The following is a 14935-nucleotide window of genomic DNA, read 5'->3' as shown; positions in this document are numbered from 1 at the left end:
TAACGTCCAACAATGCGTCTTTCCGCTCCACGCCAGACCGCTCGCCCGACCCGCCCACCACAAGATCCGGACTGGTTCACCAGACACCAGTGTCCACGATGGGTGTAGACGTTGACATTAACGGCGGAGAGTACGGTTAATTGGCCACCGTGCTCTGCAGATCAAGCCTCTCTGTTACTTGATCCGGCTGTTAAACTTACAGATTTGGGCGGGTCAGTCGCTGGCATGGAGCCTGGAAGCAGCCTCGCTCGCACAAGCCTAGCTAATGCAGCATCTGCAACATACCGGTCAGTGTGTCTGCCCTTTTTGGACCTGTCAATCATAATCAAGATAAGAGAAGAGGAGATTGGGCAAATACGCCGAGCCGAGCTCAGTTGGAATACCATCGTAGCGGCTGTCTTTCACAATTTCTGAAATCACTTATTCACCCCCTTTCAAAGTCAAGCAATCCATTGGGTAAAAAATCCCTGTATGGTGCCACAGCAAGGCAGCATCCTTTTACATACTACGAGTTTTAAACCTGGAATCTCTAGTACCTTGGTCACGGATGCCCATGAAGGTTTCATAAGTTGTATGAGATGGACTCCTGGGATAGTCAAAGCCATACACACCGATAATATTGGGGGACAGTCATCAAAAGGCGCCGAGGCCTTGGAGATTGATGCAAGCGGACAAATTATTTCTGATACGCAGATTCGGTGCATCATCGCTACAGGTGGCGTGGACATGAAGTTGAAAACATTTGCTGGCTAGTGAGGAATTTTGTGTTACCAAAGACGTGATTTTGATCCATTCGCTAGGGAACTTGAACATGTCTATGCTGTCGTTCCCCATGAAAGTGGATTGAACTCGGTCGCTGCAAACGCAATCCAATCGTCCTGTTCGTAAACTCTTTTGCGTGCCCCGAGGGTGCAATAAACGACCTCCCGGGATCGTGGGGCAGCCGTGGGTTTGATAACCCCTTCCACTCCTTTCCTTCGTGTCAGCGCAGACGAAACCAACGAACAACCTAACCAACCGTTGTAACAGTAGCTGTGGATGATGATAATCCGGTCGTCAAGTTTGTGTGCCTTGCTACTAGAACATCCTCCGCACCATTTGTAATCGTCTTCGTTCCTTGTTTCTATGATACATATATAACAGGTTTGGCCAGACTTCGGGGGCCGTCGTATGGATATAGTTGCTCTGCGTCATGTTCGAGATTAAGGTATAGCTGCTATGGAAAACCAGTCGGAATATATCACTTACACCCACTGCCGGCAGCCTGAGCCTCCTCCAGACAACTCACATCTCTCGCGTTGACGGCTGGAGATATACGAAACGGAAATATTCACCACAGCCGGAAAATAAGACTCTGGGCATCGATTCGTATGTGGCTGCCTTTCAAAATGAGGAAGTTTTGCACTCTGGTAGTTTAGAAAATGAGCATACAAGTAGTTCAACGGGAATTGGTACAGTACTAGGGATACTCACATGTTAATTTTATCAAAATCTTAATGAATGGTGATCGCGTTCGGGATGATGAAGATGAAGGATTAAATTGCCTTGCGTTTTGTATTCTGCTCTTCAGAAAGACCCGCGGATTACCTTTGGCTCCTGGAACTACATCCGATGCGTAAGATTAGTAGATAGATAATTGAAAAGGACAGATCATTTAAACCTCTTTACTCCCACATAGCCAACAGGCAAGCAGTTGCTCAGGTCCATACCGCAAGCAGTCACTGACATGAACCAGTCGCGCTAGCTTGGTGGCGATGCAATGCGTATTGGAAAACGATGTGCGTTTGTGTCATAAGAAAGGTAGATGATATAGGAGTGGCTAGATAACGATTTCTTGCAATTCACTGGATAGACAGGGACCGCCCCATCAGGGATTGTGACAGTCCATATAAAAATCGAAGCGGATTGAAAATCCGCTTTCGATTTTTATACTCGCGGTTTATTTTGTACATGCAGCTTTTTTCATGTTGGTCGCTGATACGATTATCGAGAATTGGTGGCGCGAACGAACAAATATAATACGTTCCCAGGTATTGAAGTCAACGCGCGAGATCACCTGTTACTAACAATCCGTACAGATATTTTCTATCGGTTACATTTCCTTTTATGCGATTGTACTATTGGGATGGCTCTGGAAAGACACATCGATGAATATCATTCAATCTATTTGCCGGTTTTGGACTGTTTTGTTCAAGTTCACTAGGTCAAGAGCTCTCTCATTAACATATTTCTCGTTCTCGAACAAAAAACACGTTTCGGCCGTCGAAAGCACCAACAGCACCCAAATGTGGAGCCTGAGCGAATTTAGTGCAGAAGTCGGGAGGGCTTTCAGTGGCTTTTGCATTGTTACAGTGCTAGCTCTTTGTTTTCTCTACGTTGGCAAGCGTACCTGGAGAATGCAAAATCGACTCTCAGATAACCCAGCGGTTGGCTCCCATTGGGCAACGGTGGCTTCCACTACTTGCATCTCAGAAGAGCACCCGGCAAACACTGCAGCTGAGGGAGTCGGAAGAGCTGAGGTTCCAGGGTCGGAATATCTCAAAGGTTACACTGGGCTTCCATTTCTCTCCAGAGCCTGGAAGTATGTCCTGGGCTACAAAATCTTTTTCCCGTACGTGGCCATCCGGTTCGCGTTACCTACAAGTCGTGACAATGGTGTGCTTCTGCCTTACACGCTGTCAGCGAGCCATCAACGCTCTCCTACCATATCTGACAGCTATCATGATAGAAACGCTTTTTCCTTCTTCCGAGCTCCCATGGTTTCACCTCTTGAAATACTTCATCTATAAGTGGCTACAAGGAGGTGAAGGTTTGCTTGGTTCTCTGCAATCCCTTCTCTGGAGTGAAGTCAGCGAAAATTCTTCCATGAAGCTCTCGATAGCTGCTTTTGAGCATGTTCACAGCCTAGCCTTGGACTTCCATCTGGGCAAGGGCAACGGCGAGATACTATCCGTCCTAAAAAACGGCAGCTCGGTCATCAATCTCATGCAATTAGTGATGCTTCGACTTCTTCCCGCAGTGTGTGACTTGATTATTGCAATGAGGACTTTGGTTCTATCTTGACCCATACTCTGCTTTGCTTTTGCTTTTGTTGGCCTTGGGTTTCCTTCAATTGACAACGTTCCTGGTGCCCCGGAAAGCTAAGTTCCACTACCAAATGATTGAAGCTTCTACAGAAGAGAACGCGATGAAGTGAGTATCGATTTTAAAAATTACATGAGTAATTGATGCTCACTTGGCTTTTTTAGAACCGAGTCTTTGATGTCATATGAAACAGTCAAATACTTCAACGCTGAAAAGTTTGAGTTCAAACGCTACTGTATGAGGGTCCAGGAGGTTCGAAATGCCAACTATAGAAATGCTCGCTTCGCGGGTTTGATGAACACCTGCCAGAATACATTCATGATGGCCGGGTTTATGGCAGTATCCCATACTCGCGCGTCGTATATCTAGCGGTGATCATTCAGCAGGGAAGTTCATCTATTTATCGACATATATGTCCCAGCTACAGAGCACCCTGAAATCCTTGACTGCTGTCTCTCGATCCCTTCAGGCAGCGCTAATTCACTCGGAAAGTACGATGAACCTTTTTGAAAAAGAGCGCCCGTGGTGGACAGCCCCACCGCGCGTCCGCTGGTCCTATGCCGCGGCGATATCACCTTCAAGAATGTGACTTTCTCATATGATGAGCGAAGACTCGCATTGAATCGGCTTTTATTGAACTGTCGAGCTGGAACAACAACAGCCTTTGTTGGTGAGTCTGGTGGAGGAAAGTCAACGATATCCCGGCTTCTATTTCGATTCTACCAACCAAAAAAAAGGCTGTATTACTGTCGATGGACACGACGTGCGGAATATTACTATCGATTCGCTACGCAAGCATATCGGAGTGGTAGCTCAACATCCCGTGCTCTTCAACAACTCGTTAATGTATAACTTGAAATACGCCAACCAAAACGCCACCGACGAACAAGTGTATGACGCCTGTCGTGCCGCCAGTGTACATGGTACAATTATGAGTTTTCCGGAAGGCTATAGCACAAAGGTTGGCGACCGTGGCCTCCGTCTGAGTGGTGAGAAGCAACGTGTGGCGATTGCTGGTGTCATTCTCAAGGACCCCAAGATCATTTTGTTAGATGAAGCCACGGCCTATCTTGACACAAATACCGAGGAGAATATACAACGTTCCCTCGAAGTTCTCTAGCAGGGCCGGACCATACTCATGATTGCTCATCGGCTTAGCACAGTTACAGGGGCAGATTGTATCCACGTCTTGCACGAAGGTCGAATTGTTGAGAGCGGAACCCATGAGGAACTTGTTACTCGCAAAGGACGCTATGCCGAAATGTGGACGAAGCAGACTGGCCAGAGATTTTGATACGAAGTGCTATAAATCACGTTCACTCTTGGAGAGGATATTACATTCGACTCATGACTAAACTCTGTGAATGATAATCATGTACCTTTGATTCGGACTGATTTGACTCATAGTCTCGCTGTTCTGTCGTTGCTGTTTTCTGCAGCAACATTGATGTTGTGATGTTCGAATAGTTCGCATGCAATAGAGCTCTTCCCACGTGGCAGCACATAGAGCTTTCAGGTCTTGGTGATTGACTTCGAGCCGTTAAGAAGTACGCTTGAAATCTCTTGGTTTGGTTATTGACAGCGTGGAATATTGCAGTGCGTGAATTATGATCTTAAGTATTGATTCTGCGTCATGTCGATCCAGAATTGTCTTAATATTCGAGTGGAACTCTTACAGTGAAGAACATTTTCTCCGGATAGTATAAGAGAGACAAAAATTTAGATTTAAAGTAGCTGTTGGCACGAGACAAGGCAAGTTTGTGTGATGGCCGTAAGCTTTTGCCAATTCCTGACAGAAATTCTAGGGGGATGCTGAGAAGAGGCATCTGGAATAAAGATAAATTTTGAACCGATCAAATTCGGAGATATCTACAGTGAGTACGCATAAGTTTTTAGACCCTCCGCCCCACACCCCCTATGTTACATCATATACTGCTGGTCGCAAAACCTCCGCCAAACTCCATACACCACCCAATAGGCCTAGTAAGGCGTATACCATCGTTTGGATACAAAAATTGCTTGCACCCTATTAGGCATAGCCTCAGAAAAGTGTTCTAGGTGCTTCATATCTATATTATGCCAATCAATCTGCGCAGTTTCTACCACGATTCGCTGGGTCTTATTGTTGTTCTTCGTATGCATAAGATCTTACTACACGTATCTAGAAGGCGGATCTAGTAGGCGGTAGGAATTAGTATGGGCGGTCAGAAAAGGGGGTCCAAAAACTTATGCGTACTCACTGTAGGAGTTGGATGCGGTTCCTGGAATAAATTAAGTCTAGAATGATTGAAGAAGTTAGTCATCATAAATCTATAACATGGTAGAGCCTGGCATAATAATGACCGATTATATTTGCACCTTAAAGCAGAGATTTCCAGGAATGGGGAAATTTGGCCTGGATCAGAATCCGTTTGCCACAGGTTTGGCTCAAATGACCACCTACAGAACTATATGGTATTCTAAGATCCTGGTTACCGGCATACTCGCTCCCAGTACTACAAGGACCGTCCCCAGGAACACTAACAGGCACTCCCCGCAGCGATTCGACTCCTGGAGTTCAGAGCCATGGCTCCTAGGGAGTGATGTCTCGCTCCCAGGAGTTGAATTTGACTCCTAGAAAGCCAGCCGATTATTGTGCATCTCTTCTTGAAGGCATAAGAATGTTACAAGTGGCTTGGACAGAAGCTGCTCCAAACTGCTTGACTTCATCGTCCAAGGTTGTGAGCTAAGAAACTGAGGTTAATTTAGTAACTTACAAATTTGCATTCAGGCATATGCCCATAGAGAATAAAGAAAGTGGGCTTCTTGGTCGCTGTCCTACATCAAATGCTCGTTCAGTCCAGCCCGATTCAAAATCATCGCCAGCAATACCTGCCTTGATCTCGCCATGAGAAAAGCTAATAAATCCAAAATGGAAAACGATCGACGAGAACAAATAACGGTGGTAGCATAAACAGATAGTGGTAAACGGGTAGCGATAAACGGGTAGCGATAAACAGGTAGCCATAAACGGGTAGCCATAAACGGGTAGCCATAAACGGGTAGCCATAAACGGGTAGCCATAAACGGGTAGCCATAAACGGGTAGCCATAAACGGGTAGCCATAAACGGGTAGCCATAAACGGGTAGCCATAAACGGGTAGCCATAAACGGGTAGCATAAACAGCGATAAACAGCGAGCGGCCTTTAACAACAAAGCGATTAGCAACAGACAGTCAACGAGGACGAACGTAATGAATGCGAAAGTGTAAGGCACAACAAACAGGTATGAAGGGCTAGCATCACAACATCTACTGAGGAAATCTGGAACCCACCATCTCGCAGGAGGTCCCGAGATGTCATTATCTGTCTCATCATTGCATTGAACGTTTGCCAATCCATGTTCTATAACAGATGGAGAACTCTTAGAAGTTTCATGGCGGCTGTAGCTGCACGCTCAGTTTGGAGGAAGAAACATTAGCGTCCTAAGTGTTTGGTAAATTTTCCATGCAAATGCAAAGGCAGCATTATTTCAAATGATTCTAACGTTCAAGGTTACTTGGTTGAAAGTCAGTGTGTCAAAGTTAGCCAGCATAGCTTATTGAAGTGTAGTACTGTTCCGTGATGCTTCGGCCCAGGTCCTCCGTTATTTACGCGTATAATTTACTCATCACGCCTGCCGTTTGCATGTTTACCGCGTTTAATAAACGTTCGTCCGGCTGGTGATTTTGCCACGGTTGCTCCTGGAGTTTGATGCGGGCATGGTGACCAGGAGGGCTGTTACAATACAAAACAGTTCCCAAACATGCTGTTACATACGCCGAGTACGCCTTGCAGAGCAACTTGTGGCGGTGCAGATGGTATTGTACTGTTAGACAGTGGTAACTCCGGGTACCAAGTGACCACTCCAGCCAATCATGCGGTCGGTGTTCACGAGGATTCGAATGGTAACGTCTTGCAAGCCACAATATGTGCAATACACATCCAAGTCATACGTAGGAAGCCTCTATAACTCCACTCGTCCTCTTGAAGAAATGGGCAACTTCCAAGCTACTGGTAAATTCTTAGAGCCAAAGACAATGATCTAGTGCTTGCTGAAAGGATTAGCGATAGCTCATTTCCGTAAAAGTAGCATCAAAAATCTCCGCAAGACTGCTCCTACCCTTGGAAATTTTGATGATCAAATTCTTGGTAATCTCCTTACTCTCACTCCAACTACTTTGCTCATATACGGCTTACTAGGGGCTTCACGTTCGGCCAACGATGATTGTACGATCTAGCTCTATCATATTTCGCATGAAGGATGAATCGTAAAAGCGCTCCAAGTAAGCGAAGATAGCAAGAATATTTTACAACCCAGCTTTGACGCGTTGTTCTTCAGTGAAGTAACGTATCGAGTGAACCCTTTCTGCGTGGCTTTTGAAGGCCGCATGGCCACGAAAAGCAAGACCACAAAACTTATCGGGGCAAGAAATAAACTCCTCTCTTTTTAAATTCCTAAGGTGCTTTTCGAAATGCTCCCTCGCTTTCCGTGCTGTTGCAAAGTAGCATTGATATGTCGGCTCAAACGCACAGAAGAGGCAGTGCCGGTTCGTGAGAGAAATTGGACGGTTCCTTGACTCTGGAGAGGGAGATAAGGCTTCCTCTGTTTTAGGTGGGTCGCTTGGCGAAGGCTTTTGGCTCTGAGTATGAAGTTCGTTGTCTGACGGTCTGCTCGGAAGGAAATTTTCGGACGGTACCCGTTCGACTCTACCGAGGTCGATGAGTGCATTGATTAGAGCTGTTCGTCGAAGAATGTCATCCTCTTCAGCAAGCTCCCGTAACGGTGCTTGCATCAACTCTGCCACTTGGCGGCGCTCCTTGAGCCGGTGTACGATCTGCTCCGGCTCGTATATATCCTGTTTGATGTCCAAAAGCGAAGGATCAAGTTGTTTGTTGATTTCCAAAGTATCAATGGTCGCGAAAAATTCACTGCGAGCACCATTGAATGTTCTTGTTTTCAAGGCCTTTTTCGCTGCTCTCAATGCTGCATCTGCCCTTGATTTGAGCTCTCCGATTTTGGTACCACGCGCATTCTTCATGGAACCGTAAAGCTCTTTGGCTTCTAGTGCAAGAGTATGACGCATTTGCTCCAAGCTTACTATCTCTGAGTGATTTGCTAGCGTAGCCCTCTTACTTTCTGGCAGGTCATCATATGTTGATGGTGCACGAGGGTCAATGTAGCGGCTTTGGTGACTCAATATGTTCATTAATGCATCTTCTGAAGGGATACCGAGGAATGATGCTTGAACATGGGTCTGAACTCGTTCGTTCATATATTTCTGGAATGTGCTGGCATACACATGGCCCATCACTTGCTGCAACAACGGAAGGGATGCCGTCTCTGATCATATTGTCAGTGCTGAGGTCGTGACGACTAATGCATGAGTACTCACTGTCAACTGCTTCACCGGCTCCACGGCGAAGGTCATATGGCTTCATTGCCCGAACCATCCCAACTGCCAAGCTCAGCCGCTGTAAGTAATACAAATACGTATGGTACATGAGGGGTTTCATTGGGTGAGTGGTCATTTCAGAGCAGGTAGAGATAGGTTGGCGACAAATTGGCACATTGAGTCTGTCTTTTTTGAAGTTTAGTATGAGAGAGCGACGGGGTGGACATACTCGCGCCCTGAATATATCCTCGACAGAATGAATATCTGCCGCGAAAGCGTCATCAAGAATTGCCATTGCAAGCACAAGAACAATGATGTCGAAGGTAGGTTGTTTAACTTCGGACATAAGAAAAATCTTCCTCTAGGGGCGTTAGCTTGGAGAATAGGTGGGGAACCTCGCCGACCGACCTTTTTGGTTTGCTGTGATGGCCCTTGGTATGCTTCAAATCAATCTCCATCACAAGATGGTCACGAATGCCTCCGGGGTTTGGAAGCAGAATCAAGCTGATCTGGCCGTAACAGAGGGTTTTCAAGTCATCTTCTCTGAGGTCCCATTCTTCTTCGATTTCTTCATTGTCATCTTCACGGCCGAAAAAGTGCTTCAGATTAGTTCGCTCGTTTTGTTCAACATAAACCAACGCGCCCGGTCGACTGCCAGTATAAGCAGACACCAGCAAGAGAAAGGCAAGTTGGATTAACTGTCGACCATCTGGATAGGGTGTGGTGTCTCTTGTCCAATGATGATGAAGAACAATATACAGATCATCGACGTTCATGACAGGTTTTTCCCCAACGGTCATGTCGAGATTGTATCGTGCGGTAAGATTTTCTTTCATGTACTACATTCAATAGTCAATAAACAGAATATCTAAAAGGCAAAGTAAAACTTACATCATTGATATCTTGGGAGCACTTCGCATGGAGACTTCGTCCAACTGCTTTCCGGTAAAGCTGACACCATTGCCTCCAATACTCGTGTAAACTGCTGAATTTCTTGACTTTAAAATTGTCTAGTATCCACTCGAGGAACAGCATAACATCTTCTTTCCGAGCTGCAACAAGGAACCGGAGAGGATCTTCCCCTAAATGTTTGCAAAACCTGTTCTAATCAGCCTTGCTTCGATCTCAATCGTCAATATGAGTATTACTTCATCCACCGTCCCTTGATTTGATCGATGTTGTTCTTAGTGGAAACGGCATGTCGCTTTTGTATGATGCCTTTCTCGAGTTGACGACGGCGTCGGCGATAATAATCGGCACTATGGGATAAATTTTTGCTTTTCAAGGATAAATCAGGAATAAACATGGCCTCAAATAGCAATCTTTTCAAGCGGAGGAGAACAGCAGAGCAAGAGAGGGGATAATTGATGTCAAGAAAGGGGAAAGAACAAGAAAGGAAGCGGAAAAGACTGAAGGCCAGAGAGAGTCTGGGTTGTAAAAGAGACAATAAAGTAGAGGAGGAGTGCACTGAACAGGAGCTACAGTTGATGGGGAGCAGCCTCTTTAAGTATTGAAAGAGAGGACTTGAGTATGGTCTAGCGCCAAATAGATAGACCTTATCTATTTTCGTAATTGACGGCTACAATCGGATAATATACGCAGACAGGCATGACGACATCCTTGAGTGACTACCCTGAGCATCCTGAGCGAAGGGTGAGCTGATCCCTGAGTAAATCTGAGCCATCTTGAGTGCTCAGGGAGCAATCCCTGATCACTCAGGGAGCATACGGAAATGGTGGGCAGAAGTAGATCACGTGGGGGATCCGATGACTAATGATCTGGTAAAAAGGACGCTTAAAACAGCGTCAAAAGTAGCCTTTTTCGGCGTCGAATTTACCGTTACCTAGCGTTGTGGTGTAATCTATCTAGTCATGATGGATGAATGATAGATACAACCAACGAGGGGGAAAACACGATTTCTACTAGCTAGATAGTTGAATTTGATGAACTAATCGACATATGTAATGAAAATACTATATAGCCCAATGATCAGATCGTGATATATTTTCCATCCGCTTCATCAAACCTATGATCTTTAGGATGATACACCAACGCAATAGGCTTCACCCAACCAGAAGCTGTTTTGGGGGAAAGTGAGTGACAGTTAGTGGCTAGCATCAAAGGAGAAAAAAAGTCGGGGGCCGGGGGGGATGGGACAATTATCTTACTTTTGGCAGGCATTGTTGAGAGCGGGATTCCATGTGTCTGTCAAGGATGGGTCTGTTAGTTCACTTGAATCGGTTATTCGAATGTGGAGCTGGACTGACAAAGCTGAGAAACGGTAATCCTATTGCGAGAGGCAAATATCTCACATCTATCGCTATCTTTGGCAACATCGTAGGCGTTGCAGGTTGTTAGGATCCCGGATTGAGTGGGTGCTGGAGCAGTCACACTAGATGCAGCTGAAGTCGTTGTGGAACTGGCGGTCACGGCTTTCACGCAATAGGCTTCTTCGAGCCAAAGGCCGCCGCAATCGGCTGGAAATTGAGATGTCAGTAGATGAAGGAAGGCGTTATTACGGATGATCAACTTTACCTCCAACAGCTGGATTCCACGCTTCGAACTAGGACACAGTAATTCCATACGCCGACGCAATAGTCGCGCAGGTATCGTCAGCTTTAACAACATAATATTCCTGGCAGTTGGCGACGATGCCAGATTGCGTCGGTGCCGGAGGAGTGACAGTTCCACTGTCTGTACTTGTGGTCGTTGTGGTACTCGCCGTATCTGCTTAGACATAGTATGCGTCACCCACCCAGAGGCCACCGCAACCCGCTAATAATTTCACGGCAATTAGTGGCTAGTTGCAAAGGAGAGATGATCTGGAAACAAAACATGACTGACCTCCCACAGCTGGGTTCCATGCCTCGAACTGGGACACTGTAATACCATTTGCCGATGCAATAGCCGCGCAGGTATCATTTGTCTGAGCCACATACCAAGCTTGGCAATTGGTAACAATACCAGTTTTGGTTGGTGCAGGTGCACCTGTGGTAGATGTAGAGGTAGTCGTGTTGGTTGTCATGTTATATGAAACACTTTGCCAGCCGGGCCCTATGACACAGTACTTTCGCGTGGTTGTATGAGCTTTGCTCTAGCACAGAAATTGTAGAAGGAAAATATTAGCTTACAGAGGATCCTATCCACAGATTCGAACAGTCCGGACCTAGAACGCATGTTAGGCAGAGCGAGTCGGATTCTCTGGGAATCTAGACTAACCGAGAGTAGGGTTCCTTTAGCTTCTGTAGTTCCAGCGACGGTCGTTAAGATATATCTTTTTCTCGCCGCTAGCGAAGTCCAAGCTTGCATGATTTTTTTTGCATTCCAGCCGATAGTGACTGATCATCCCAAATAATTAACGTAATCCACAGCCATGCGGAACCCCCCGGGGCATCATAATAGAAGTGATTTCTCAGGCTATGGTGGTAGCCTGAAGCTGGTGTATAGTGTCGCATGCGCTGACCCTCACGAGGAAGACAGACCATGCCTATATCTAGCTTATATCTGGAGACCGGCAGAAAAACCTAGGTCTTGAGTCGATGCTTCTCATGGGCATGCCTCCTTAAACCATCTTCATGCTCAATCGATATATTGCAGTACTTACAGTCACGGTCATCTAGATGTGTTTCTCTAAAATGACGCAGAAGATGTTTGTGCCGAGAATAGTGTTTCATTCGACGGTCATCCGATTCTTCTAGGTTTCCAAAACATTGGAAGCATCCTAGTGGTTTGGCGGCGGCCTGGACATGTGCTTCTGCCTTTCGTATAGCATCTTCGCGTGGTAAGGATGGTACGGGGGTTTGTGTGAAGGCTGGTGTATGGGAGCTGTGTGGTGCAAGATCATCACGAGGAATGGGGTTCTTCGGTCGTCGTCCTCTTCGAGGCCCACCTTCTCGCACACGGCAGTACATGCGAACAGCTTCAACTGCCTCATTTCGCCGCTTCCACTCCCGCTCCAAAGACAACGAAGTCGGCCATGTCATCAGCTTTTCTAAGAGAAATATCTGCTCTGGGAGCATGTTTTCCCTAGCTGCCAGGCGCTCCTTGGTTTCATCGTCATGAACCGCGGTTCCAGCAGCAAGCTGTCGTTGAATATCCTTAACTGCTTGGCTGCTATCAAATTCTTCCCTCACACGCTTACGAAGATCGTAAAGGAGCCGACTGCGTGTGTTGGTCACATATCTCTTGAGTTGTTCAAGTCGATCCAGTCCTCTGCAGCTCTTTTTGCCGCTTTGTTTCAGTTTTCGAGCGAACCTATCACGTTTGTGGATCGCCTCTTGCAGCTCCGGCATTGCTTCAACACTTGCTTTCTGGGCATCTGTAAGCTCGCGCGGCCGTCGAGTGTCAACCCATCTCCCCATCCGAGTGACCGCTCTCATCATCGCTGAGTCAGGTTCGAGACCTCTCATCAATGCCTGCATGTCTGTACCGATGCGACGCGGGAGATAATGGTTCAAAAATGTTCGAATACTCGCGTGTTTCATGATTAAGTTTTGTTGTGCATCGCTCACAAGTCCTTTGCCTTCTCAGTCCTCTTTCTCGCCTTCTCACAATAATTGAACGCTGGGTGACTTACTACTCTGATTGAGGATTGTCGCACCACCGTAGCGGTTGCAATGTGTGTAAAGATTCGGAAAGCCAGCAATTTCCCCTGTGGTTTGATACTGCTTACCCAGAGCTGCGGACGAGATTGGCTGATCTCGAATAATCCGAATGACGCCGCGGGTTGCCACAACCTTGCAGAATACATAATGATTTTCCTTCTCAGCTTTCAGTGGCAGTGGTAGCTGCTGCCGGCCATCTTCTAGCCAAAGTTTCCTTAGGTCGTCCCGGGATTTTATTGCAGGGGCACGGAAAGCGTCGTCGTCGAAAAGAATACCAAGCAAAAACTCATGCGGGCTCAACATAAGCGACGGATCATGAATGATCTCGGGGATGATGAAAGTGTTGCTACTTAACGTCAGTGGTCTGCACCTACAGGAAGTAATTTATCCTGTAGAAAGCGTCAATCAACCCATACCCTTGTGTCACACCGAGATGCGTTTTAGCAAACTTGTAGGTAATTTCGAGTAGAATGCGGGGCGGCCCTCCTTTTGGATCTCGTTGGATCGAGCACTGCAGGTGCTTGTATTGGAGCTTTCGCATTGCACTGATTCGATTCACCGTAAAGCAGGCCATAAGATTGTAAAGGCATTGTTGCATTCGTTGAAGTCCAATATGGAACCGCTTTTCCATCGTGCGGAGAACAGTCTCCTGCAAGATAACCACATCCTCAATATACAGCGGTGGCTTCTCTTTTTCGTCGGTGATCAACCCTTTCCTTTTGACTATTTTTCGAATGCTCTTCAGAAATCATTCCGTCAGCAATATATTCATTATTGGAAAATTTCAGTCCAACCTTTCTCATTCTTCGTCCCAGATCATGGGGCATTGGGTCCTCGTTGGTTTTCTCGTAATGGCGAAGAAACATCTTCCAGTACGTATCAAGAGTACTAGCCTTCTTAATGCCTTTTGCGCGTCGCCTGTCCTGACCCCGCTTTACTCGAAGTCCCCAGTAGAGAAACTTCGTGAATTCTCTCTTTCCAGCCGCCCGAAGGGCGTGTTGAGGGTCTTTCCATCTCGAATCGGAAGATGTATGCTGTTTTCGGTGCTGTTTCCGACAGAATCTAGGCACTAGTTAGGTAATAGGCCATGAAGGATATCCACGGGTTCGCCTCGCCTACCTTTCCCAACGATTCTTCATAAATGCAATCTGTGTCTTCGTACCTTCTGCATAGCCATCGCTATCGCTATCAGATGAAGTGTCATCCGTCTCGATATCTGGATCTGTTGTAGATTCCCCTTCGTCAGTATCGCTTAAGCTTGTGTCGCTCCTCTGCCAGTCTTGGACCGTTATGTCGTTTAGCTGTATTCCTAGCCTAGGTTTCTTTTTTCGCCTTGTGTGGCGAGCCCGACTTTCTCCGTCATCATCGGATATACAGCTAGACCCGATTGATGACCCTCGGCTACGCTCACGTTTATGAGCGAGGGAAACACGAGAGTGGCGTCTACGGACTGACACCGAAGGAGGTTCCGGGGTTGACATGTCGGTTTCGGATTCAGCGTCACTTGCCTCAGACTCCGTGCGAAATGATTCGGAGTGAGGGCTTCCATCGCCAGGTCGACTTTGATGGCTCGCCATCTCGCCGTGTCGGTGGTACTGATCGGAGCGACCTGCAACGTCGGGAGATAGAGCGATGCAAGAAATCCAGCGTTAGAGGTCAAATGTGGCAGTGTAGTATAGATGCGAGTATATTTGAGAGGGAAGGTGATGTATCTGGAAAAAGCATGATCATTCTAGGGGGGCAGAGGTACTATTTATAATGATAAAGAATAACCCCCATTACTAAATCCGAGCAAACTATTGTTTTCCATTCCCGACTGCGGCCACGCATTGA

At 46.6% G+C, this 14935-nt stretch overlaps 4 protein-coding genes across 4 annotated transcripts; 1 reads left to right on the top strand and 3 right to left on the bottom strand.

The window, feature by feature from the left end:
- Positions 1 to 3157: 3157 nt before the first annotated feature.
- Positions 3158 to 4204, top strand: N7458_002468 (vacuolar ABC heavy metal transporter; the record flags this gene model as incomplete). The annotated part of the gene is made up of 4 exons (XM_056905851.1): positions 3158 to 3192; positions 3249 to 3413; positions 3600 to 3754; positions 3822 to 4204. 4 exons carry the CDS (start codon positions 3158 to 3160, stop codon positions 4202 to 4204), a joined length of 738 nt encoding a protein of 245 aa, XP_056769958.1.
- Positions 4205 to 7412: 3208 nt separating this feature from the next.
- Positions 7413 to 9298, bottom strand: N7458_002467 (uncharacterized protein; the record flags this gene model as incomplete). The annotated part of the gene is made up of 4 exons (XM_056905850.1): positions 7413 to 8446; positions 8499 to 8577; positions 8728 to 8857; positions 8907 to 9298. The coding sequence occupies 4 exons, from the start codon at positions 9296 to 9298 to the stop codon at positions 7413 to 7415; spliced, it is 1635 nt and encodes a 544-aa protein (XP_056769957.1).
- A 1763-nt stretch (positions 9299 to 11061) lies between these two features.
- On the bottom strand, positions 11062 to 11523 carry N7458_002466 (LysM peptidoglycan-binding domain-containing protein; the record flags this gene model as incomplete). The annotated part of the gene is made up of 2 exons (XM_056905849.1): positions 11062 to 11225; positions 11343 to 11523. The coding sequence occupies 2 exons, from the start codon at positions 11521 to 11523 to the stop codon at positions 11062 to 11064; spliced, it is 345 nt and encodes a 114-aa protein (XP_056769956.1).
- A 499-nt stretch (positions 11524 to 12022) lies between these two features.
- N7458_002465 (DUF3435 domain-containing protein) lies at positions 12023 to 14364 on the bottom strand (the record flags this gene model as incomplete). The annotated part of the gene is made up of 5 exons (XM_056905848.1): positions 12023 to 13014; positions 13075 to 13448; positions 13519 to 13751; positions 13813 to 14171; positions 14265 to 14364. Coding segments are annotated over 5 exons (2058 nt in total), but the record flags the coding sequence as incomplete, so codon positions are not given.
- Between the last annotated feature and the right edge of the window lie 571 nt (positions 14365 to 14935).

Source organism: Penicillium daleae (genome assembly GCF_028827525.1).
Source record: "Penicillium daleae strain IBT 16125 chromosome Unknown utg000002l_segment0_segment0, whole genome shotgun sequence".
NCBI classification, from domain to species: domain Eukaryota; kingdom Fungi; phylum Ascomycota; class Eurotiomycetes; order Eurotiales; family Aspergillaceae; genus Penicillium; species Penicillium daleae.
This window is presented reverse-complemented; position numbering and strand designations above follow the sequence as displayed.